Source organism: Doryrhamphus excisus, linkage group LG22, assembly GCF_037039965.1.
Source record: "Doryrhamphus excisus strain RoL-2023G ecotype Guam linkage group LG22, RoL_Dexc_Guam_v1.1, whole genome shotgun sequence".
Lineage (NCBI taxonomy): Eukaryota > Metazoa > Chordata > Actinopteri > Syngnathiformes > Syngnathidae > Doryrhamphus > Doryrhamphus excisus.
This window is the reverse complement of record NC_136378.1, coordinates 7,633,576-7,657,853: the sequence shown is the minus strand read 5'-3', so window position 1 is coordinate 7,657,853 and position 24,278 is coordinate 7,633,576. Positions and strand designations below refer to the sequence as shown.

The 24,278-nt window shown below is 37.6% G+C and overlaps 3 protein-coding genes across 4 annotated transcripts; 2 read left to right on the top strand and 1 right to left on the bottom strand.

Annotated features, from left to right (window-relative positions):
* Positions 1–644: 644 nt before the first annotated feature.
* Positions 645–4,110, top strand: LOC131110512 (L-threonyl-[L-threonyl-carrier protein] 4-chlorinase). The gene is made up of 7 exons (XM_058063707.2): positions 645–857; positions 1,132–1,305; positions 2,012–2,240; positions 2,316–2,407; positions 3,576–3,715; positions 3,779–3,883; positions 3,975–4,110. The coding sequence occupies exons 2-7, from the start codon at positions 1,176–1,178 to the stop codon at positions 4,059–4,061; spliced, it is 783 nt and encodes a 260-aa protein (XP_057919690.2). The 5' UTR covers positions 645–857; positions 1,132–1,175; the 3' UTR covers positions 4,062–4,110.
* An 890-nt stretch (positions 4,111–5,000) lies between these two features.
* On the bottom strand, positions 5,001–8,760 carry LOC131110627 (glutamine amidotransferase-like class 1 domain-containing protein 3, mitochondrial). Of its 2 annotated transcripts, none has more exons than XM_058063903.2 (5): positions 8,621–8,760; positions 7,562–7,673; positions 7,301–7,472; positions 5,397–5,598; positions 5,001–5,318 (listed from the first exon to the last, which is right to left on the bottom strand). In XM_058063903.2, exons 2-5 carry the CDS (start codon positions 7,667–7,669, stop codon positions 5,126–5,128), a joined length of 675 nt encoding a protein of 224 aa, XP_057919886.2. In that variant the 5' UTR covers positions 7,670–7,673; positions 8,621–8,760; the 3' UTR covers positions 5,001–5,125. The 2 variants fall into 2 exon arrangements, with proteins under 2 accessions (XP_057919886.2, XP_057919887.2); XM_058063904.2 differs by having other exon boundaries at positions 8,689–8,737.
* A 181-nt stretch (positions 8,761–8,941) lies between these two features.
* LOC131110626 (uncharacterized) lies at positions 8,942–17,756 on the top strand. Its single transcript, XM_058063902.2, has 9 exons — positions 8,942–9,307; positions 10,474–10,587; positions 10,657–12,333; positions 13,198–13,297; positions 14,556–14,704; positions 15,384–15,496; positions 16,033–16,122; positions 16,210–16,332; positions 17,416–17,756. Exons 1-9 carry the CDS (start codon positions 9,262–9,264, stop codon positions 17,536–17,538), a joined length of 2,535 nt encoding a protein of 844 aa, XP_057919885.2. The 5' UTR covers positions 8,942–9,261; the 3' UTR covers positions 17,539–17,756.
* Positions 17,757–24,278: the final 6,522 nt, after the last annotated feature.

The window sequence follows — 24,278 nt, the reverse complement described above, 5'->3', positions numbered from 1 at the left end:
TATTCAGCGTCAGGTTACATTAGAACATGGTATGAAAAAGTAATCCAAGTGTGTTTAGAAATATAATTACTCATACACACAATAAAAAATGTAAATACAAAATTTTTTTTATGTTTTTTTTATAATTTTTTTTCATATTCATATTGCCTGAAAATAATAACTCTAATAATATTGCAAAATGATTTAATCACAAAATTCCGAAAACTTTTGCAACAAACCCCATTTGAACACTAGTTATTGTTTCTTAGTGTTTGGGCTCTTTATTATGTTGGAAATATATAATATATCAAATATATTGGAAATAAAGGAAATGGAAATATATAAAATACATGTCGGAGATCATGTTCCCCAAAATGAACCGCAGCTCCTCAATGTCGGCAGCACTCATACACCACCATACTCACTCACTATAATGGCTTTGTGTTGAGTCATTTAAAACTAAAATATATCCAAGTTTAATTTCACTAGTGTTAATAAGTCCTGTAAAGGTTAAAGTTTTCTTTCGGCTTATAAGGTCGTGATGATGGTCTCATTCTGGAAATGAATCAGCATAAATGTGTGAGTGAGCCACCAGGAAGCCACCAGGAAGCACAAATGTACTTCCTGGTAAATAGGTAATGCAATCTATGAGGGGCAGAAACTAAGCCAGGTGTGTCATCACCTGCGTCAGAGTAGTATTCATGTCTTTCTTCCTTGTAAGAGATGGGATGATATACATCCAATAATTATGTGTTGAAAGGGAAGTTGCCATCTGCATGATGAAAGAGGGTGTGAATTTCTTTCCACGGTATAAAATGGCTGACATGCGCTGCTTTAGAGCACCACTCAGAGCGCAAAGGGACTGGACACACAAACAGGTGGGTTGACTCTGTTGCCTTTTTTTGTGTTGCCTTATTTGCTACTGAGTATGAGGTACTCGGACTAGGGTGGGGGTTATACGAGCATATAACCCTGGGTGGTCTTTATCAAAACCGAATAGGAGGGATGTTTATTGGAGTTGCTATTGGTCAGTATGAGTAGTATGAGACCACAAACAAACTGTGTGTTTTTTTCCTATAAAGTCAGGCGGACCCTTATGTCATGTCATAAAAAATACATAAAACAGTCACTTTTTTTTTTTTTTATTTTCAGGCTGGAAAGAGAAAAGGTGAAGTAATAAAAGCGTCCAAGCAGACATGACTACATCCAATGGGCAGCTCCAGGAAACCTACAAGCAGCAGGGCTTCCTCTCAGGCTTACCTGTGCTGAATGAGACCGAGCTTAGGGAGGCCACGCTCGCATTTTCCCAGCTGGAGAAAAAATTTGGTAAAAAAAAAATTTAATTAATTAATAAAAAAAATGTGACTAACCGAAATTGCGTTTTACGAGTTTTGCAAATGTTTTTAAGACATTTATCTCACATTTGAACATATTATTCCATTACTTGTTTTTATTTTTACTTACTATGTGGCAAGTGGGGGCCGCACGGCGGTCTAGTGGTTAGCGCGCAGACCTCACAGCTAGGAGACCAGGGTTCAATTCCACCCTTGTGGAGTTTGCATGTTCTCCCCGTGCATGCGTGGGTTTTCTCCGGGTACTCCAGTTTCCTCCCACATTCCAAAAACATGCTAGGTTAATTAGCGACTCCAAATTGTCCATAGGTATGAATGTGAGTGTGAATGGTTGTTTGTCTATATGTGCCCTGTGATTGGCTGGGTGTACCCCGCCTCTCTTGAAATGAATGAATGATTTGATTAGGGTCGCTCGTATGCTGGAGCCTATCCCAGCTGTATTTGGGCGAGAGGCAGGGTACACCCTGGGTTGGTTGATAAAGTGAAAAAAAGTTATCCGCCCATTCTGTGTGGAAGTGGTAATTTTTTGGTTTCTTACTTTTGTCATTCTTTCCCACTCAAAGTTTAAAATAAGCAAATAGGACGCTAAAACCGTGCCTGCGCTAAAAGAGTAGCAAAAAACACGGGTTAGAGTCTCATCCTCATGTCGACATGCCCTAATTTTGAGCTCTTACCTCCAGGTGAGAACTACACCACGTACAGCCTCCATAATGTTCACCGTCAGTATCCTTGGGTAATGGACCTGACCAAACACCCCCGGATCTTGCAAGTGGTGCAAGCCATCGTAGGCCCTGATGTCATCCTGCTGGATACCCGCTTCATTTGCAAATATCCAACACCCGAGGGCAGCAGCACTCAGGGCCATGAGGATGAGGAGCTGCCATATGTTGCCTGGCATCAAGATATGAGGTACGGGAACTTGAGAAAAGTTTCTTTTTTTTTTTACGTGCAATGAAAATTTCTGATTGTACCTCATGTTGTCAGGTATTGGGGTATCGCTGGTGGGCCCGTTCTGTCTGTGTGGCTCGCTTTTGATGACTCGGTGAAAGAGAATGGAGCACTTCGGGTTATACCAGGTAGATTAATAGCTTTTGTTGTTATATACACGGTGGGAAAGTGGTTAGCACGCAGACGTCACAGCTAGGAGACCAGGGTTCAATTCCACCCTCGGCCATCTCTGTGTGGAGTTTGCATATTCTCCCCGTGCATGCGTGGGTTTTCTCCGGGTACTCCGGTTTCCTCCCACATTCCAAAAACATGCTAGGTTAATTGGCCAAAATCCAAATTGTCCATAGGTATGAATGTGAGTGTGAATGGTTGTTTGTCTATATGTGCCCTGTGATTGGCTGGCCACCAGTCCAGGGTGTACCCCGCCTCTCGCCAAAGACAGCTGGGGTAGGCTCCAGCACTCCCGTGACCCTTGTGAGGATAAGCGGTCAAAAATGAATGAATGAATATACTGTGATTGGCTGGGGACCGGTCCAGGGTGGACCCCGCCTCACAGCTTGGAGACCAGGGTTCAATTCCACCCTCGGCCATCTCTGTGTGGAGTTTGCATGTTCTCCCCGTGCATGCGTGGGTTTTCTCCGGGTACTCCGGTTTCCTCCCACATTCCAAAAACATGCTAGGTTAATTGGCCAAAATCCAAATTGTCCATAGGTATGAATGTGAGTGTGAATGGTTGTTTGTCTATATGTGCCCTGTGATTGGCTGGCCACCAGTCCAGGGTGTACCCCGTCTCTTGCCCAAAATCAGCTGGGATAGGCTCCAGCACCCCCGCGACCCTCTTGAGGATAAGCGGTAGAAAATGAATGAATGAATACTATTATTAGATACTGCAATACTGCGATTGGCTGCCGATCAGTCCTGGGTGTACTCCGCCTCTCGCTCAAAGACAGGTGGGGTAGGCTCCAGCACTCCCGTGACCCTTGTGAGGATAAGCGGTCAAAAATGAATGAATTAATATACTGTGATTGGCTGGGGACCAGTCCAGGGTGTACCCCGCCTCACAGCTTGGAGACCAGGGTTCAATTCCACCCTCGGCCATCTCTGTGTGGAGTTTGCATGTTCTCCCCGTGCATGCGTGGGTTTTCTCCGGGTACTCTGGTTTCCTCCCACATTCCAAAAACATGACCCTCATGAGGAAAAGCAGTAGAAAATGAATGAACGAATGAATGTTATATACACTTCTCTCATATGTACATACCAACTCAGTCACGGTCGCCATTCCAAACGTGTTCCTAGGAAGCCACTGTTCTGGCATGTTGCCCCATCACCAAGCCGTACGGCCTGGAAACATGCTGACAGTCAACCAGGAGATCCCAGAGGAGCTGCTTCCAACTGAGGAGGCTGTGCTCTGCCCTCTCTTGGCTGGACAGATGTCTGTAAGTTGAATGTACTTTTCACGGGTGGAATATTCGGAAACATCCTGTCAACAATCTTTACAGATCCACGACGGGCTGCTGGTGCACGCCAGTGATGCCAACACATCCCAGAAGAGGCGTTGCGGCTTTGTGATTCGTTACGTTCCCACCTATGCTTACCCCACCGAGGTGAGCCCAGCAGATACATTACTATATTCTAATCTGTGCTGTATTCATTTATGGTCTTCATGTATTAATTGAGATTAAATCTTGTTTTTAGGATCCTGACCGTCCCAGGAAATTCCATGCGACACAGTTGGTTAGTGGGACAGACCAATTCAAGCACTTCTCAAACCAAACGCAATAAAAGTGTTGTTTTTAAGAGTACAATGTAGCTACTGAGTTCTGAAATAAATGTTAAAATCACCAAACCTGAGCATGAATTTATTTTTCACACTAAGGTACCATTCTGTTATGAGTCCCACTGGTGCTGCTAAGTACAAAAAAACAGTAATTTGCAAAAAAATATTGCTTTGACTGGAATATAACATGCCTGAGCCTATCCCAGCAGACTTAGGGCAAGAGGCGGGGTACACCCTGGACTGCTCGCCAGCCAATCGCATTTTACATTTTAATTTAATTAACATTTAATTTCATTTAATACATTTTATGAATTTTTTAATGAATTATAATTTTAATGAATTTTAATTCATTTAATGAATCTGCTGATTCATTCATTCATTCATTTTTGACCGCTTTTTCCTCACGAGGGTCGCTGGGGTGCTGGAGCCTTTGGGCGAGAGGCGGGGTACACCCTGGACTGGTCGCCAGCCAATCGCATTTTACATATTAATTTAATTAATATTTAATTTAATTTAATGAATTTTTAATTAATTTTAATTTGAATTTTAATGAATTTTAATTCATTTAATGAATCTGGTGCTTCATTCATTTTCGACCACTTTTTCCTCACGAGGGTTGCGGGGCTGCTGGAGCCTATCCCAGCTATCTTTGGGCGAGAGGCGGGGTACACCCTGGACTGGTGGCCAGCCAATCACAGGGCACATATAGACAAACAACCATTCACACTCACATTCATACCTATGGACAATTATATTATATGCCACACCGTCTATTTGTATTTGCTGGTGCGTGTCCTTTCTGCTGTTACCAAACAGCATTATTTTAATTTTACTTAAGTTCAAGGACAATCTATTGTATTGTTTAGTTTCATGATATTTTTTTGCATTCATTGTTTTGTTTCAGCACTATTCACAAGTTCTGACATAAGAATCAGGCAATGCAATGGTTTGCCAACATGTTTATTCATAGACTCCATAACTGATGTCCTGTTGTAATGATGCACATATCGGTGTATTGTTTCCAACACCAAAGAAAGAAAACACAAATACAATACAACATAAAGACATCTTAAGCAAGTTTAAGAGTTTCTTGAACCATGACGCCGATTCCATCAAAAACTTTATGTATGGGGGCATTGCCCATGAAAGCGGGTGTGGTGACGAGTTTATTTTTGACGTCAACATGTGCTTGCTCCACATCTTTATTCACGTACTTGCAGCCCATCTCCTTTAAGGCGCAGGCTGTCTGGGCGTACGGCCACCTGAGAGGGGACGAGAGAGGGCATATTACAACTTGCTTACATACAATATGTGATAAGAGTTATTGTGCAATCACTCACATGTCACTCTCGGTGTCTTGACCCACTGTGAGCTCACAACCGGGCAGGATTTTGGCAGCAAGGACTGGGGAGATGCAGCACAAGGCCAGCGGCTTTCCAGATTTGTGGAAGTCCTGGAGAATCTTCACCACACTCGGTTTGATGGTGAAGTTCTTATTGTTTACTGCCCAGTCGCTTAGGTTTTTTGCTACACCGAAACCACCTGAATGAGAGAACCCGAGGAGACTATACTATATATCAGAGATAAAAAGATACAAATGTACAGTAAATGTTAGAAATTATTTAAACCTTTTGCTTAAATCAGGGGTCTCAAACACGCGGCAGGACACTAGTCTAGCCTTGATATGAAAGTTTAATGTTAGTGCGGCCCGCGCAAGTTTGATATGGATGCTGTATGGTATCATGTACCCAGAAAAAATTATTACGTTTGATTAATGTTCATGTTAAAGGTTAAATAACTGTTAATAGTTATCCTCCCTATCCGTGTGGAAGTGGTAAGTTTTTGGCTATTTAAGTTTAAAGGACATAACTACTGTTTAGGTCGCTAGCTCTCTAGTTTGCGAGTTAGCATGTGTCTCAAGACCCTGCAGTTGCGCAATATGTTGTAAATAAAAAGAGTATAAATGTGACTATAGTCGTGTTTTGTCATGTCTACAGGGCTCTAATAATGCTTTGTTCATTTTAATCTGAAAAAAATAATTTGTCTACCCACCAACTATATGTGGTTTCTTAAGTTTTTATTATTTGGTGTTTTATTATTATTATTATATTTATTTATTACTGATTGATTGATTTTCTTTATTCTTGATTTGTTTTTTTATTTTTCATCTTATTTTGTGCAGAAAAATAAAAATTAAGATATTTGAGAACAGTGGAATGTTTTATCAGAGCTTTTATTGTAGAAAATCGGAACCAAAGCACTAAAAAAGTTTGTATATTTTTCTGTTTTTAATAAATGCGTTTGTTTTTTTTTGGAAAACCTGATGCGGCCCAGCCTTGCCCAGACCCTAGCTCCAGTGGCTGTCAGTGGGTGTAACCCAATGACAGCATTGTTAGCTAGCTGATATAAACTTGTTTTCTCATGTTATAATTTCCAGAAAAAGGGAAAGAAATATGTGTTTGTGTTTCACATAAGTATTGTGAATGATTGTGAATTCCATAAAAAGTGTAGTTTCCCTGTAAACGGGAACCTATAGGGGACCTGCTTTTCCCACTTGTCTGAGCTAAAAATGTCGTTAGAATGTTGTATTCTGGTGTTAAACGATGCCAACGTTTCATATAATGATGCACATTTGGAAGTGAGCCCTGAAAAAAGAAAATGATGGCTCAAAACGCTCGGTTTTAAAAAGCGTGGTAAAACTGCCCCTTTGTGATGTTATTCTGACTTTATTCCCATATTTTCACCTTATTCTCATATTAAAATTCTTCACCCCACAAAAATTTTTCCCTCAAAACCTTTTTTTGTTCATTTGATTTTCATAATATTAGGAGTTTTTGTCTTCAATTAAATTTTTACTTAATTCTTGTAAAATTAGTGATTATTTTAAATTGATTGCTTTTGTTGGGTTTTTTGTAAATTTCTCATTGATTTATATTTTTTGGGATGTCTTATATTGGCTTTTTTTGGTGAAAACCAATATGCCGATATTGTCCAAATCTCAATATCCGATACCGATATATGTAACATGATATTAATGTCAGTTTTCATGATCAGGAAAAAAATCGGATACTGATAAAAAGCGATTTTTTTAAATGCTGATATTTATCATACATCCCTAATATTTCTGAAATGTGGTGCAGACAGCCGCAGACCGCAGATGGCCCCTGGGCTACACTGTGAACACCCCCGACTTGAGGCAATAAATAGTAGTATTAGCTACAAACCTAATGTAACCAAATCTTACCAGGGATGATGACAGCATCAAAAGCTGAAACATCTAACTTGGCCAAATCTGTAATGTCCCCCCTGGCGATGCGGGCGCTCTCCTGTAGGATGTTTCTCTTCTCCTCTGTAGGCTTCCCCTCAGAATGATTGACAACATGCATCTGATCTGCATTTGGAGCAAACATCTGTACCTGGGGGGAGGATTACATGTTATCATTTCAAAGCTTTTGCATGCTAGGAAAGTACACAGTACTGTCATTTTAGGTTTACTACCGCTTACTTTGGCTCCAGCTCGACTCAGATGGACCAGGACGGCAGAGGCCTCGTGGATCTCTGTGCCATCGTACACTCCACAGCCCGAGAGAATAACAGCGACACGCTTTGCCATGGTACTGCTCAAACACACACACACACACACACATAGTTACGTAGCTGCAGTCTCAGGCGTGTTGATGTTTATGACAACCAACAGCAACCCAGTGAATAACAGCTAAACAAGGAATCATCATCATCTGCCTGACCTTGAAAAGCCCGAGTAGATATAACTTAACTTCAGTACAGCTTCTGAGTTTATTTCACGATTCAGTTATTTAAAGGGGCTTGTCAGGTTAGGTTGATCACAGAATAGTAAAATCCAAACTTTTTCAGTGTGACTGGATATAGTTTTTTTCTGATTAGAATACAACCTTTATATTTTCATATTTTGACTTTATTCTTACAAAAAGATCGCTGTTTTTCAATTTCTACTGTTGTTTTTTTAATTATCCAACTATTTCACTTTTTTTTTCTAGAGTATCTTGTATATTTTGACTATATTCCCATATTTTAACCTTATTCCCATAATATTTAAAAAAAAGTAAAATAAAAATTTAAAATATTTTTAAAAATTTCCCTCAAAACTTTTTTTTGTTTGTTTGATTTTCATAACATCAGGACTTTTTGTCTTCAATTAAATTTGTACTTCATTCTTGTAAAATTAGTGATTATTTTAATTTTTTTTTGGCTTTTGTTGTTTTTTTTTAAATTTCTCATTGATTTTTTATTTTTTTGGGATGTCTTCTTTTGGCTTTTTTGGCAAAAAACAATGCCGATATTGTCCAAAAAGTATTTCTATGCAACAGTATGTCTTAGCGCCAACAATATGTTGTTATGACATTACACCTTCTTCATTTCAAACAGTTAGTGTCAATGTTACAAAAGACTGGATGAGTATTTCAAGTAGGCGTATTTCAAGTAGGTCCATTTTGACATACAACAGTACACTAAAGACCTACTGTATTTAGAGTGTGCTGTACAAAAACAATCACATCTTAACAAATACACACATAACAATCCTCACCTTCAAAGGTCTGCAAAAAAAGGTATCCCGGCAGCACAGTTTGTGTGTGGAAGGAAGAGATGTGATACCTGTGAGGTCCCCTCTCCTTTTTATTTGTTTCTCCAGACTCCTCCCACTAGAAGCATGACGTCATCTATTCACAGGAAAAGTTTTTTTTTTACAACACAGAAAATGCGGAGTCATGCTTTGTAGGGAGTTCTTTGTTTGCCATGTTAGCCGTTTTAAACGTTTTATTTGAAGTATTACTGTGAGCAGTATTTTATTTTATTTTTATTTTTTTTAGAGGAAGGGAGGGTTAAAACACATTGTAATTATTTTCTAGGTTACTTGCTTCTTACTCGCTTATAGCTCTACCGTTTTATAAAAAATGAACTGGCACTAACGGACCGACTATTGAAGGGTTTAATTAAATATTAAATGACACACTCTATATGTTAATTATATGTTATAATATCTCTTTTATAATAATCACTCACTTGGTAAATACTTTATGTGGCGTCATTGTTTCCACTTTTATTTCCCGCTTGACTTACTTTTTTTTCTCCGGTAAACCGATACTTCCTGGTGCTGCGTGATGACGTCACAAGCGGCGGAATAAAGCGCAGGGCTCCTGGAGCGTCTTTTCACAGCTTCACTCTGCCATGGCGCCGCTGCATGTGTCTGTGGGTATACTGGGCATCTCTGGCGGTAAGACTTCTTAAAGGAGTTATTCATACATATTTGAATTAAAACTTAATATTTATGGATGATGAAAGAGCTAAACCACCTTGCAAAAACATGTGAAAGACTGTGGAGCTTGAAAGTGACATAAATATGTGTTATTATTTGTAAAATATAAAATAATATAGTTTGTATAATTTGTCTAAAAAACGTTTCTTTTCCTGATCCCTGTGTACTTACATTAGTTCAATGCTGTTGATATATGCCTATAATAACTTTTTATATTACCATTATTATTATTATTTGATGTGGCAGGAAATCCATATAATATTTGTCTAATGTTTTTCAAGAATCAAGCATACCGATGCGCCAAAATAACACCTAAATGCTGTGAATCATTCACACGAATGTAGTATATTTTTAATGTAATAATATTATATTATATTATATTATATTATATTATATTATATTATATTATATTATATTATATTATATTATATTATATTATATTATATTATATTATATTATATTATATTATATTATATTATATTATATTATATTATATTATATTATATTATATTATATTATATTATATTATATTATATGCTTCTTTTTTGTTTATTGCAAACTATTTTCATTTATTCATTCATTTCAGCCTTTCAATAAAATGATTAAATATTGTACTAATATGTTGCATCTTTTCTTGAGCCCTATAATATAATATAATATAATATAATATAATATAATATAATATAATATAATATAATATAATATAATATAATATAATATAATATAATATAATATAATATAATATAATATAATATAATATAATATAATATAATATAATATAATATAATATAATATAATATAATATAATATAATATAATATAATATAATTATTGTTATTATGTACAGTTGCAGTTCAGTCCTCATTCATATTGTTATTGTACAAAGTTTAAAAATGACCTATTTAAATAAAAATAATAAATTATTGTATAAATTATTATTTATATATTATATAAAATCAATTATTAAAAAATAAACACTTTATATTGATGTTAGGGTTCTTTTGTTTATTTTTTTGTTTATTGTAAACTATTTTCATTCATTCATTTCAGCCTGTAAACTATTTTAATAAATAAAATAATTAAATATTGTACTAATATGTTGCATCATACCTTCTGGATTTAAAGGTTCCCTGCTACTTTTGGTCAACAACTATGGTAGCACTCCCCAAAAAGACCTCATCCCCCCAACTGCCCTGGGGGTGCTGCTCCTCATCATGGCTGCCATCGTAGCTTATGCAGGTTTGTTTACACTTTTGCCTTCCAAAGTGTTTGTTACATGAAACCAAACGGGATTGTGCTGTGTTCCAGGTGTGTGTCGGAGCTTGTCCAGTTCACGGCTCTTCTCCTCGCTGTGTCTGACAGTCTCAGCCCTGTGGTGTGGCTCCAGTCTGGTCTACATCCTGACAGGGCAGGGGGTGCTTGAGCCTGAAGATCTTAGATCCTCATTAGTCCCTGGCTTGGCTGCGTTTGCCTTGGCTCTGTTTTTCATAGGTAGCATAGCGCTCCTCGTCAGAAAGGCGGTTCTGTTCATCATCGCCATCAACATCAGCTTAGCGTGCGGCCATCAAATCGCCGGCTTGTCTGCTGAAGGTTTCGGCCAGTCTGCCACGGCTGCGAATTACCTTCTCGTCAGCCTCGTGGGTGGATACTTTGGTGCGGGGCGTTTGTTGTCCACAATCACGCACGGCAAAGTGGAGTTTCCAGGCACTGGCCTAAAGACAAAAAACAGTGACAAGCTGGAGACACGCTGTAACTGTGCTGACGCAGCGTCAGTGGGTGTGGTGATGAACTTGTTAGCGGCGTCAGTGTTAGCCTGTCCTCTGTTGGGTGTGGTTCCTCGGCTCTTTGTCGGCCACGTCCCCTGGCTGTGGACAGCCGGTGTGTTCCAGATTGGCTTGTGTGTCCTCTTCTACCGAGCCATGGACCCGCTCTCCGCTACCTTTTATGGCTTCACGGCGGTCCTGAGGTTTGCAGAGGGCTACAGCGCCCTCCTGTCCTTTTATTCAATACAGCCATTCTCACCAATCCCCTTCCCGGCTGTCTTCTCCGTACTGTTCTTCATCCTGGCTCTATTCAGCTTTCAAAAAAGCTTACTGGAGGCAATCTACTGTTTATTATTTGTTGCTTACTGTATAGCCATTGCTGCTCAGCCTCAAGGTTTCTTCCAGGAAGGCACGCAAGGTGTACAAGCTGCTATATTTGTCGCTTCTGCATTTGTGCTTATAATAACAACATACAACATAGTAGCAACCAAAACGATCCCTACAGGGAAGGACATTTTTAAAGCAGTAGTAACCAAGATGAGCAGGCTCACTCTACGCACCCATGATAAGGAGCTTCACGCACCTCACCTGGGGTACTCCAAATATGCAGATGCAGAGGTGTTAGGTCACGCCTGTAGTGTCCTGGCGACTTTTGCTGTCACGGCTACAGTAAGTGACAGGGCGGTGTTGTCCGTGTTGGTGCTCCCATGGGTGGTGGTCGCTGGTGGGGTCCTCCAGTTGCTCTGCGGCTCAGTCGCTTTCTCCAGAGGAAAAACCTTTGAGAGCACCGTTTTCACCCTCTACGGGGTGATGTGGATCGTGTGGGGCTTGACACGATATGGCGGGCTGTACGGTGAAGTGAGAGGCTTTAACGTAGCCGTGGGGATCATCGCCTTCTTGATGTTTAACGCTTTGGTGACGGCCGCGGCTCTGTTTGTGAACATCACCTGGTTTGTGTATGCGCTCACCTTCCAGCTCATCATCATCAGCTTCCTGCTGGATGCGCTGGATGTGCTGCCTTTTGGTTATGACATAGGAGTCACGATCATATTTGGCATTGTCAGCTTTTATTGTTTTGGGGCTCACATTTTCAACAGCACCTTCCAGTCCCCTCAGATTCCCTTGGGGAGACCTTTGATAAGGCTGAGCGGGGTCGGCAGTGGGGCACATGTCTGTCCGCATCTGCCAGCCCGAAAGGCAACATCAGTTCAGCAGATAGCAGGTAAGGTGATATCGTATAATTTAATTTTTTATATGGCTCTCATATTTCATGAAGTACTCTGACCTTTTTTGCAGCAAATTTACTGCAAAAAAGGTCAGTAAGGATAATTCATAATGCCGCCTACAGAGAACATACTAACTCCTTATTTCTAAAATCACAAATACTTCAACTTGCTGATATAGTTAATTTTCAAACAGCTAAAATAATGCATAAGGCTAAAAATAACCAATTACCTAAAAATGTCATCCAATACTTCTCTACAAGAGAGGAGAAATATGATCTCAGGGAAGAACTACATTTGAAACACTTATATGCTAGGACTACGTTAAAAAGCCATAGCATTTCAGTATGTGGAATCAAACTATGGAATGGCTTGAGTAAGGACCTCAAACAATGCACAACGATGAGCCAATTCAAGAAACAATACAAGCAGTTGATGTTTGCTAAATACAAGGATGAAGAGTCTTGAACCAGTCATGATGTGCTATATATATCACTATATTGACACTTACTATGGTACCCATTATGTTATTGTATAAATATATAAATTTATTAAAAAAAAAGAGAAATGTAAAACAATTTAATTAAAAAATGTTAAAAAAAAAAAAAAATTAAATTAAAAAAAAATTTAAAACCTTAAACTATATTAGGAAAGCAGGAAGTGAACAAATGTAACAGTTACTGATTGTAAAAGTACCAGATGGAGGGTTAGGATTTAATAAGCTTTGCTTCTTCCTACTCCTTTTGGACATGTGGAACTGTGAACTGATTATGGGATGCATTCAATTGTAATCTGATGCATGTTCAAATGAAATAAAACCATTACCATTACCATTACCACTCTCCTGCTCTACTCCTTTGCAGATATCATGAAAAATGGCGGCATATGTGGCATGCCGACTGACACTGTCTATGTGCTGGTGGCAGCCTGTAACAGGCCTGATGCTGTTGTCAAGGCGTACAAGTGAGTTTGCTCTTCCTGTTGTATGCTGATCTCCCAACCAAATCACACACATATTCCAGACCCAGAACACTTCCATTATGTTCCGACATTGAAAAAACATTTTGACATCGTCACAGAAATAATAATGGGGTGGACAAATGATATAAAGAAATATATGAATTGAAATAAATAATGTTGTTTTGTGGTTGGATACAGTCTATACATTTAAAAAAAATGCAAAAGTAAAGCAAATGTTTGGCAATTTTTAAAACCGAAATTTGACATTTTGAAGCATAAAATAAATGAACTGAAATACAAATATAAGGCATTAAGAAGACGCATTCAAAATGTGATATGCAGAATTCTACACTCGTCAGCAGGTGTCAGTAATGTTACTGTAATAATCTGAGACAAACCAGACATGGTTTGAATCATCACAACAGGCACAATATAATAATAATAATAATAGTGATATGGGTTACAGTTGCCTCCGCTGACGTCACTTCCTGTCTTAAATTGCTTATTTTCTCTGGTTATACCTACTATATTAGGTATTATGAGTGTAAAGGTGGCTATAGGGGTGTTATTTCATGTCTTGAGGGCTCTAATAACATTCAAAACCGTATTTAGAAGGTCGTGAACAGGTTATTGATTTAGTCATTCATTTTTTAGCGCTTATCCTCACAAGGTTTGCGGGGGGTGCGAGAGGCGGGGTACACCCTGGAGTGGTCACCAGCCAATCACAGGGTGGTTATTGATTTATAAATAAGCAATATTCACAAAATCTAACCAATTCACCTCAAGAAACAGAGATTACTGTTTATGAAATGTATTTTTTCAGTGTCAATAGAATGCCTAGATATGGCTTCGTAAGCCATATAAAAAAAACTTAAACTATATTAGGAAAGCAGGAAGTGAACAAATGTAACAGTTACTGATTGTAAAAGTACCAGATGGAGGGGTAGGATTTAATAAGCTTTGCTTCTTCCTACTCCTTTTGGACATGTGGAACTGTGAACTGATTATGTGATGCATTCAATTGTAATCTGATGCATGTTCAAATGAAATAAAACCATTACCATTACCACAAGCTGCACCCACATGAATACAATCTGTTCTGCTCGGTGTAAACATCCCTATAGTAAAGGAAACTAAAAACACCTTAGGTCACCGCTAAAATTTCCCCCCATGATGAAGTTAGGCACAGCGTCTGTTCGAGCTCTCGATTAGAGGCCGCCGGGTGTTATCGTTTCTCTCTAACTGCTGTGCTTGCCTACAGGGTGAAGAAGCAGGCACAGGACCGACCCATGTCCATGTGGCTGTCCTCCATCAAACAGCTTGACCCGGTCAGACACCTGCTGAGCCCCCTGCTGCTGGACTTTATGGAGGCCGCGTGGCCGTCATCCATCAGTATGGTTATACCTCGAGGTGAGTGTGTTGTTTTGTGTCTTTCTGTAGTTTACATTTCATACAAAACAGTCATCTAGTAATCAAATAGAGTTATATGTGAAGTAGATTAATGGCAGATATGAATTTGTTATTTCTTATTGGTCCATGGTTAGTTGTGAATTCTAACGTACTATATATATATATATATATATATATATATATATATATATATATGCAGGTAAAATCACAATCTATTATTATTAAAAAAACTGTATTATGGAAAGCAGGAAGTGAACAAATGTTATTGTATGGTCATATCACCTCATACTTCGGTATGACAAAAAATAACAATAATAATAATAATTTTATAATTAAAAAAAATATTAAGCAAAAAAAGCAAAACAATTTTGAACATTTTTTTATTAAAATTTAAAAAAAATTAAAATTTTAAAATTTAAAAAATATAAAAAATTAAAAAAACTTAAACTATATTAGGAAAGCAGGAAGTGAACAAATGTAACAGTTACTGATTGTAAAAGTACCAGATGGAGGGGTAGGATTTAATAAGCTTTGCTTCTTCCTACTCCTTTCGGACATGTGGAACTGTGAACTGATTATGTGATGCATTCAATTGCAATCTGATGCATGTTCAAATGAAATAAAACAATTACCATTACCATTACAAACTCGTCTACATCTGATGCTTTCTCTCACTTAGGCCCATGGATGGACACCTTTGGTTTAGGAGACGCTGCCAAACACATAGGGACGCCCCAAAGCATCGCTATCAGGAACCCAGACTGTTCGGTGGCCACCCACCTCATTGATCTAGTAAGGGACACAAACAATAATCACTGATCCAAGACTTTAAACCCCCTGCAAGAACATACACGCACCAAATACCTGCATAATCAGCTAGTGGACACCAAAGGTTTTGGACTGAAGTCATAATAATGTTGGTACCTTTAGACTTGGACTTTGACATCAATGACTCGGGGGGGGGGGGGTTGACTCAGACTTTAGTTTGATGACTTGAAAATACTTGAAAATGTCTCCCCATTCAAAGTATTCAATGTACAAGACCGAATTTTCCCACAGAATCTACTTCAATGAATGCATCTTTTAACGTTCATTCAGGTTTAAGAACAGCTACGATACCAAGAGGTTGCCTACTGCCACAGCTTTTAATGTCAATATTATGTGGCTATTTGTATTGTATTTGAAAACCAAGCTGTATTACAAATGAGTCATTTTGCCAGATGTGTGCCACAGCAAGTCACAATAAGCTTTATTGATGATTGGTTGCAGCTCTTCTATTGGATGTCATTAGATTCCGCCAGTGATTGAAAGTGGGTGTTCTTCTTCAGGTGGGGCCCGTGGCTGTGACCTCAGCCAACCCAACAGGAGAAGCAGACACTACTCATCATAACCAAGTTTATGCCAAGTTGGGTAAAAAGGTGAAGATAGTAAATCCTGACTGTATTTGTACTGCTGCTTTGAGTGACGTGCCGGTAAATGACTTTTTTGGCATTTTCCTTTGTGAGGTGGATGGTGTTTTATGTGATGGACCCTCTCCAGAGAACATTGCATCCACTGTGGTAGATTGCACTAAGATTGATACAGGACATATTGGCTTCTTCAGAGTGGGTCTGATCCCGAAATCGAAGGTAATTGACATACTTTACTGATTGTCCTTGAACTTAAGTAAAACTAAAATCATGCTATTTGTTAACAACAGAAAGGACACGCACAAGCAAATACAAATTGTGGACATTGAGAGAGTGAACGAAAATAAATTTCTGGGGATCACAATAGATGAAAATATGAGCTGGAAACCTCATATTACAAATATACAACATAAGGTGGCCAGAAATATTTCAATATTGAACAAAGCAAAATTTGTTCTCGATCAGAAATCACTCCACACTCTTTATTGCTCTCTGGTTCTACCATATCTTACTTATTGTGTGGAAATATGGGTTAATAACTATAAAAGCAATCTTCACTCGCTAAATGTAACTGCAAAAAAGGCCAGTAAGGATAATTCATAATGTCGCCTACAGAGAACATACTAACTCCTTATTTCTAAAATTACAAATACTTCAACTTGCTGATATAGTTCATCTTCTAACAGCTAAAATAATGCATAAGGCTAAAAATAACCAATTAGCTAAAAATGTCATCCAATACTTCTCTACAAGAGAGGAGAAATATGATCTCAGGGAAGAACCACATTTGAAACACTATGCTAGGACTATGTTAAAAAGCCATAGCATTTCAGTATGTGGAATCAAACTATGGAATGGATTGAGTAAGGACCTCAAACAATGCACAACGATGAGCCAATTCAAGAAACAATACAAGCAGTTGATGTTTGCTAAATACAAGGATGAAGAGTCTTGAACCAGTCATGATGTGCTATATATATCACTATATTGACACTTACTATGGTACCCATTATGTTATTGGATGGTCATATCACCTTGTACTTCGGTACATGACAATAAATGTATAAAATTTAAATATATATATATATTTTAAAAATGTAAAAAAAAAATTGTTTAATGTTAAAAAATTAAAAATAAAAAAAAACATTTTAATTAAAAAAAAACTGTATTATGGAAAGCAGGAAGTGAACAAATGTAACAGTTACTGATTGCACTCAATTGTAATCTGATGCATGCCACTTTAGCTCCGTATACATGTCAGCACTCAGACTAATTGTCTGTCTGTGTTTGTCCACTCGGAAGGTTCTTCAGATTTTCAATGAGGTTCAGAAGCGGCACACAGAGGGGCAGACCAACCCAGCTTTTGAAGCTGATGAGCCAGAAGCGGAAATAGAGACATCTTCAGCTGAGGACAGCAGAGTCTGAAAAGTCGACATGAAGCAGAATTTATTTTTATTATACATCGAGAGCTTGAATTTTATGGTGAAGTGATGAAGAATTGTTCATGTATTATTCTGTAAATAAACAATACATATTATATGTTTTCATACCAAGTTGTATTGTGTAAATGTTTATATCAAAGTACAAAAAAAAATTCAGTCCACACATTATTTCCCGATACGACAAAGATGTCATTAAGAATAAAGAGCACCACTGTATAATAAAACCATGAACCACCAATTTGATGATTGCCTCACAGCTAGGAGACCCGAGTTCAATTCCACCCTCGGCTATCTGTGTGTGGAGTTTGCATGTTCTCCCCATGCATGTGTGAGTTTTCTCTGGGTACTCCGTTTTCCTCCGAAAAACATGCTAGGTTAATTGGCGACTCCAAATTGTCCATAGGTATGAATGTGAGTGTGAATGGTTGTTTGTCTATATGTGCCCTGTGATTGGCTGGCCACCAGTCCAGGGTGTACCCCGCCTCTCGCCTGAAGACAGCTGGGATAGGCTCCAGCACCCCCGCGACCCTCATGAGGAAAAAGCGGTAGAAAATGAATGAATGAATTTATTGGTAGGGCTGCATGGCGTGCAAGCCTCACAGCTAGGAGACCCGAGTTCAATTCCACCCTCGGCTATCTCTGTGTGGAGTTTGCATGTTTTCCCTGTGCTTGCGTGGGTTTTCTCCGGGTACTCCGGTTTCCTCCCACATTCCAAAAACATGCTAGGTTAATTAGCGACTCCAAATTGTCCATAGGTATGAATGTGAGTGTGAATGGTTGTTTGTCTATATGTGCCCTGTGATTGGCTAGCGACCAGTCCGAAGACAGCTGGGATAGGCTCCAGCATGTTCGCGACCCTCGTGAGGATAAACGGTAGAAAATGAATAAATGAATTAATGAATTTATTGGTATTGTGTACCCATAAAAAAACAACAAAAATACACAAATAGTTGTTGATTAACTGGACCATCGATTAATCATCGACTACGATTAATTGTAGCAGCTCTAATGATATTTCTCGTTACTGAGACTGGAAAAAATCTCAAATCCCTACATTGAGACATGAAATAGCACATTTTCCTGGTAATCATTCATCTGATTAACAGAACCCAATAACGATGAAGTCCCTTTTAAACAAATATTTGCGACGGTGCTGTGCCAGAACTTGGCTCATGTAACTTATGTTTACACATATGTATATTTACTGTATAAAATATCATAGTCTGCCTTTATCCTGTTTGTCTGCAAAGTTATTCGTGTATTTGAGAACTGTAATCATATCAAAGGTGAGGTTATTAAACTGGTATTGACAGGAAGAACACTACAGTAAATTCTTCATTAACATCATTTCCTTTTATTACTAATACATTATGTAAGGGAGAGGTTGTTTCTCAATGTTGTTGAGAACGTGATAAACAGGTTACATACGAAAAGGAGCAGGAAGAAGCAGGCTCTTATGTAATCCAAGCTTTTTTCCGTGTTTCAGATATATTGCTCCATGTTTATAGAGCCAAAATAGGCTAAAACTGCTAACACTGCTAACACTGACAGTCGAATCAAACTCCTCCGCATCGAATCTTCTAACAGTCGACTATTCTAAAACACCGCTAAATAACAACATTTAAAGGTGAACTGCACTTTTGGGGGGAATTTGGCCCACCATTCACTATCCCGTTTTTTTTCTAAATCAAGAAAATGAGTTAATATGAGCTAGCTAGTAGCAATGGATGTCAAAAATACCTACTTTGACTCTAAAAGCCCTCACAAAAAAACTAAAAAGAAAACACCAAGAGTGTTTTATTTACAGAACTGACTTGTATATACATACTATATATTGGTCCATAATTATAGAGCCATAATTTGTCTTTTTGAAATGGATGGCATTGAATTAGTTAGCAGAAAATAGGCTAACACTGCTAATACTGCTAACACTGCTAACACTGCTAACACTGCTAACACTGCTAACACTGCTAACACTGCTAACACTGCTAACACTGCTAACACCAACAGTCGAATCAAACTCCTCCGCATCAAATCATCTAATAGTCGACTATTCTAAAACACAGCTAAATAACAACATTTAAAGGTGAATTGCACTTTTTGGGGGAATTTGGCCCACCATTCACAATCCCATTTTTTTGTAAATCAAGAAAATGAGTTAATATGAGCTAGCTAGTAGCAATGGATGTCAAAAATGCCTACTTTGACTCTAAAAGCCCTCACATAAAAACTAAAAAGAAAACACCAAGACTGTTTTATTTACAGAACTGACTTGTATATACATACTATATATTGGTCCATGTTTATAGAGCCATAATTTGTCTTTTTAAAATGGATGGCATTGAATTAGTTAGCAGAAAATAGGCTAACACTGCTAATACTGCTAACACTGCTAACACTGCTAACACTGCTAACACTGCTAACACTGCTAACACTGCTAACACTGCTAACACTGCTAACACCGACAGTCGAATCAAACTCCTCCGCATCAAATCATCTAACAGTCGACTATTCTAAAACACAGCTAAATAACAACATTTAAAGGTGAATTGCACTTTTTGGGGGAATTTGGCCCACCATTCACAATCCCATTTTTTTGTAAATCAAGAAAATGAGTTAATATGAGCTAGCTAGTAGCAATGGATGTCAAAAATACCTACTTTGACTCTAAAAGCCCTCACAAAAAAACTAAAAAAGAAAACACCAAGACTGTTTTATTTACAGAACTGACTTGTATATACATACTATATATTGGTCCATAATTATAGAGCCATAATTTGTCTTTTTAAAATGGATGGCATTGAATTAGTTAGCAGAAAATAGGCTAACACTGCTAACACTGCTAACACTGCTAACACTGACAGTCGAATCAAACTCCTCCGCATCAAATCATATAACAGTCGACTATTCTAAAACACCTCTAAATAACAACATTTAAAGGTGAACTGCACTTTTTGGGAGGAATTTGGCCCACCATTCACAATCCCGTTTTTTTGTAACTTAAGAAAATGAGTTAATATGAGCTAGCTAGCAATGAGCTAGCCCTCACAAAAAACTAAAAAAAAAAACACCAAAAGTGTTTTATTTACATAACTGACTTGTATATTCACGAAGCTATATTATCGTATTGTTGTAAACTATTTGCATATCGTGGACTAATCGCTAATCTGAGTCGCCATGGTGTTGTCATTAGCTTAACTTATCTGGACTTCGGAGCTAACGACCTGGGTTTGAATCTCCACTGGTAAGCATCATTGGTATTCGTCAGGAATGGCATCCGGAAAATATAAAGTGCTTTATCAAAAAATCGACTCGAAAATAAAAAAAAAAGCCTAAAGAAACAAACAAAAATGAATCGCTAGTTTCTCAATTTCGCTACAAAGACTCAACAAGATGCTCGTTTGCCGTCAGCATTTTTTTGGAAGGGAAATAAATATGTAAGGATCATAAATGATGGGCATATAGTCGCAAAAAAGTGTACTTCACCTGTAACCGCAAAAAATAACAATTTATTCATTCATAGTGTATTTGTGAAAAAAACATGATAAAGTAAAGCTGTGAAACCGGAACCACGAAATGACGAGGAACGACTGTACACAGTCAATGTAGTGTCCAAGTGTAATGTCTAAAAAATGTAGATGAATTAACGGAAATAAAAATAGCTTTGTTACGTTACGTAATTACTTAAGAAACAACAAAATAACCAGGAAGTGAAACCTCACCTCATTCCTGAATCAAACAATGGCAGCCTTCATTGAAAGTAAAGGTTTTATCTCACTCATTGTTTTCATTGCATTTAATAACCTCACCCTGCCCATAAGGAAGTGCAGGTTTTTGCCCCCCCCCTTCAGAGTTGTCTGTGTCTGGATTCAATTTATTCCACTGACACGTCTTACCACAATGACACACTATGACCAGAGTGCATCCATGCCAAGAACATTTTTAATTAGCCGTGTTTTGTAATAATACACCAAGTGTATGTATAAACATGTTTGTTTTTTCTTCAACTTCCAGCATAATACAAATAGAACATGTTTTTTTCCCCCCACTTGATTTATTTCTGTCTCACTTTAGCGACTTCATTCAGTCTTTTTGGGGTTAGGAATGATCCAAAGCATATATTACATCCAAATGACTGAGTAATTATGTTATTGGATGGTCGTATCAGCTCGTCAAATAATGTCAAATCACCTAAAAAAAAAAATCAATCAATAAATAAAATAATAGAAAATAAATAAATGAATAAAATAATAATTAAAAAAATATATATAAAATATAAATACAAATAGAATTAATAAAATAAAAAAAAATAAACTTAAATTATATTAGGAAAGCAGGAAGTGAACAAATCTTGCAAAAGTACCAGCTGGAGGGGTAGGATTTAATAAGATTTGCTTCTTCCTACTCCTTTTGGACATGTGGAACTGTGAACACAAGTAAACAATGCACAACGATGAGCCAATTCAAGAAACAATACAAGCAGTTGACGTTTGCTAAATACAAGGATGAAGAGTCTTGAACCAGTCATGATGTGCTATATATATCACTATATTGACACTTACTATGGTACCCATTATGTCATTGTATGGTCATATCACCTTGTACTTCGGGACGAGGTGCATGATTAAAAAAACACACAAAAAAAACTAAACTGTATTATGGAAAGCAGGAAGTGAACAAATGTAACAGTTACTGATTGTAAAAGTACCAGATGGAGGGGTAGGATTTAATAAGCTTTGTTTCTTCCTACTCCTTTTGGACATGTGGAACTGTGAACTGATTATGGGATGCATTCAATTGTAATCTGATGCATGTTCAAATGAAATAAAACCTTTACCATTACCAAATCACCAAAAAGAGTATGCTGGTGTATGAACCATTACAGAATCATAAAAATCAAGATTTGGGAAGTTACCAATGTTATTCATTTAGGGCAGCAGTGGTATAAACCTTTTGGGAGTTGTCTTATAAGCCACCTAAAATAAATATACTAGCATAACATAGAAAGTTGCAGCGCTTATTAGTCAAAAATATTTGATTAATTTTGATACATGATTTAATTTTGCTTCAAGTACTTCAAACCACAAGTGTTGGAGAATGCTGTCCTGTGCAATCTGTAGTTAGGACTGAAATTCTTTTTGAAAAATGCTTTTGGAAAAAATCACGACATTGATTTTTTTTTTAACATCAGAAAAAAAATATATTGTGTACTTTTTGCGACCCACCGTTCAATGCCCTCAGAATTGATAAAGTTGTGTTTGTCAACCTGTTAGTTAGTAGGCTACTTCCTGGTTTATCATTAAAATTATTGGGTGGGGGGGGGGGTGTGACATTCCTTTGAGGCCATGAAACTGTAATAATAAAATCCTGTGTTAGCCCCTTTTTTTGCATATCCTGACCATAATGTAATAATCCTTCTACATGGTTTGGTGGAGGTCTTTTTTTTGTTTTTTTTGCATTTTTCATGTAATACTACTAAAAGTATACTTGTTTTTCTAAAATGTCTGTAAAACAATAAAACTTGCTTCCTTCCCATAAAAAACACAAAGAGTCATTTTCTCCTTCTCTGGAAGAGCAATTGGTATCTTGTCTAGTTTCCTCATAGTATGGGCTTGGCACAAAGAAAAACCACCCCATCAGGTCTGAAGTGCATGGTGAGTAGTTCCTGAGGAACTAATGATGACCTAATGAGTAGAACAGTTACTGAGGAACTAAATCACATCGTTTTTGGAGTAATTAGTGAGAAACTAATGAAGAACTAATGAGGAACTCATGGGTAGAGTAGTTGCTGAGGAATTAAAGCACATAAATTTAGAGTAGTTGCTGAGGAACCAATGAAGAACTAATGAGGAACTAATTAGTAGAGTAGTTATTGAACAACTAAGGCACATCGTTTTGGAATAGTTCCTGAAGAACTAATGAGTAGAGTAGTTACTGAGGAATTAAGGCACAAAACAGAGTAGTTGCTGAGGAACTAATGGGTGGAATATTTACTGATGAATTAAGACACATCATTTTGGAGTAGTTCCTGAGGAACTAATTAAGAACTAATGAGGAACTAATGAAGAACCGATGAGGAACCTATGGGTAGAATAGTTACTGAAACACTAAGGCATATAAATTTAGAGTAGTTACTGAGGAACTAATGAAGAACTAATAAGGAACTAATGAGTAGAGTAGTTACTGAGGAATTAAGGCACAAAACAGAGTAGTTACTGAGGAACTAATGAAGAACTGATGAGGATCCTATAAGTAGAATACTTACTGAAACACTAAGGCACATAAATTTAGAGTAGTTAATGAGGAACTAATGAGTAGAGTAGTTACTGAAGAATTAAGGCACAAAACAGAGTAGTTACTGAGGAACTAATGAAGAACTGATGAGGATCCTATAAGTAGAATACTTACTGAAACACTAAGGCACATAAATTTAGAGTAGTTAATGAGGAACTAATGAGTAGAGTAGTTCCTGAAGAATTAAGGCACAAAACAGAGTAGTTACTGAGGAACTAATGAAGAACAAATGAGGAACTAATGAGTAGAGTAGTTACTGAGGAATTAAGGCACAAAACAGAGCAGTTACTGAGGAACTAATGAAGAACTGATGAGGAACCTATGGGTAGAATTGTTCCTGAAACACTGAGGCACATACATTTAGAGTAGTTACTGAGGAACTAATGAAGAACTAATGAGTAGAGTAGTTACTGAGGAATTAAGGCACAA

Bases quoted from the DNA above. Each gene is read 5' to 3' on its own strand.
- LOC131110512 (XM_058063707.2), top strand. From the start codon at position 1,176: ATGACTACATCCAATGGGCAGCTCCAGGAAACCTACAAGCAGCAGGGC. The intron at 2,241-2,315 runs GTACGGGAACTT...TCATGTTGTCAG, and splicing joins GCCTGGCATCAAGATATGAG to GTATTGGGGTATCGCTGGTG. The intron at 3,884-3,974 runs GTGAGCCCAGCA...TCTTGTTTTTAG, and splicing joins CCTATGCTTACCCCACCGAG to GATCCTGACCGTCCCAGGAA.
- LOC131110627 (XM_058063903.2), bottom strand. From the start codon at position 7,669: ATGGCAAAGCGTGTCGCTGTTATTCTCTCGGGCTGTGGAGTGTACGAT. The intron at 5,599-7,300 runs GTAAGATTTGGT...TCTCTCATTCAG, and splicing joins TGATGCTGTCATCATCCCTG to GTGGTTTCGGTGTAGCAAAA. The intron at 5,319-5,396 runs GTGAGTGATTGC...GTCCCCTCTCAG, and splicing joins CAAGACACCGAGAGTGACAT to GTGGCCGTACGCCCAGACAG.
- LOC131110626 (XM_058063902.2), top strand. From the start codon at position 9,262: ATGGCGCCGCTGCATGTGTCTGTGGGTATACTGGGCATCTCTGGCG. The intron at 10,588-10,656 runs GTTTGTTTACAC...GCTGTGTTCCAG, and splicing joins TGCCATCGTAGCTTATGCAG to GTGTGTGTCGGAGCTTGTCC. The intron at 12,334-13,197 runs GTAAGGTGATAT...ACTCCTTTGCAG, and splicing joins ATCAGTTCAGCAGATAGCAG to ATATCATGAAAAATGGCGGC.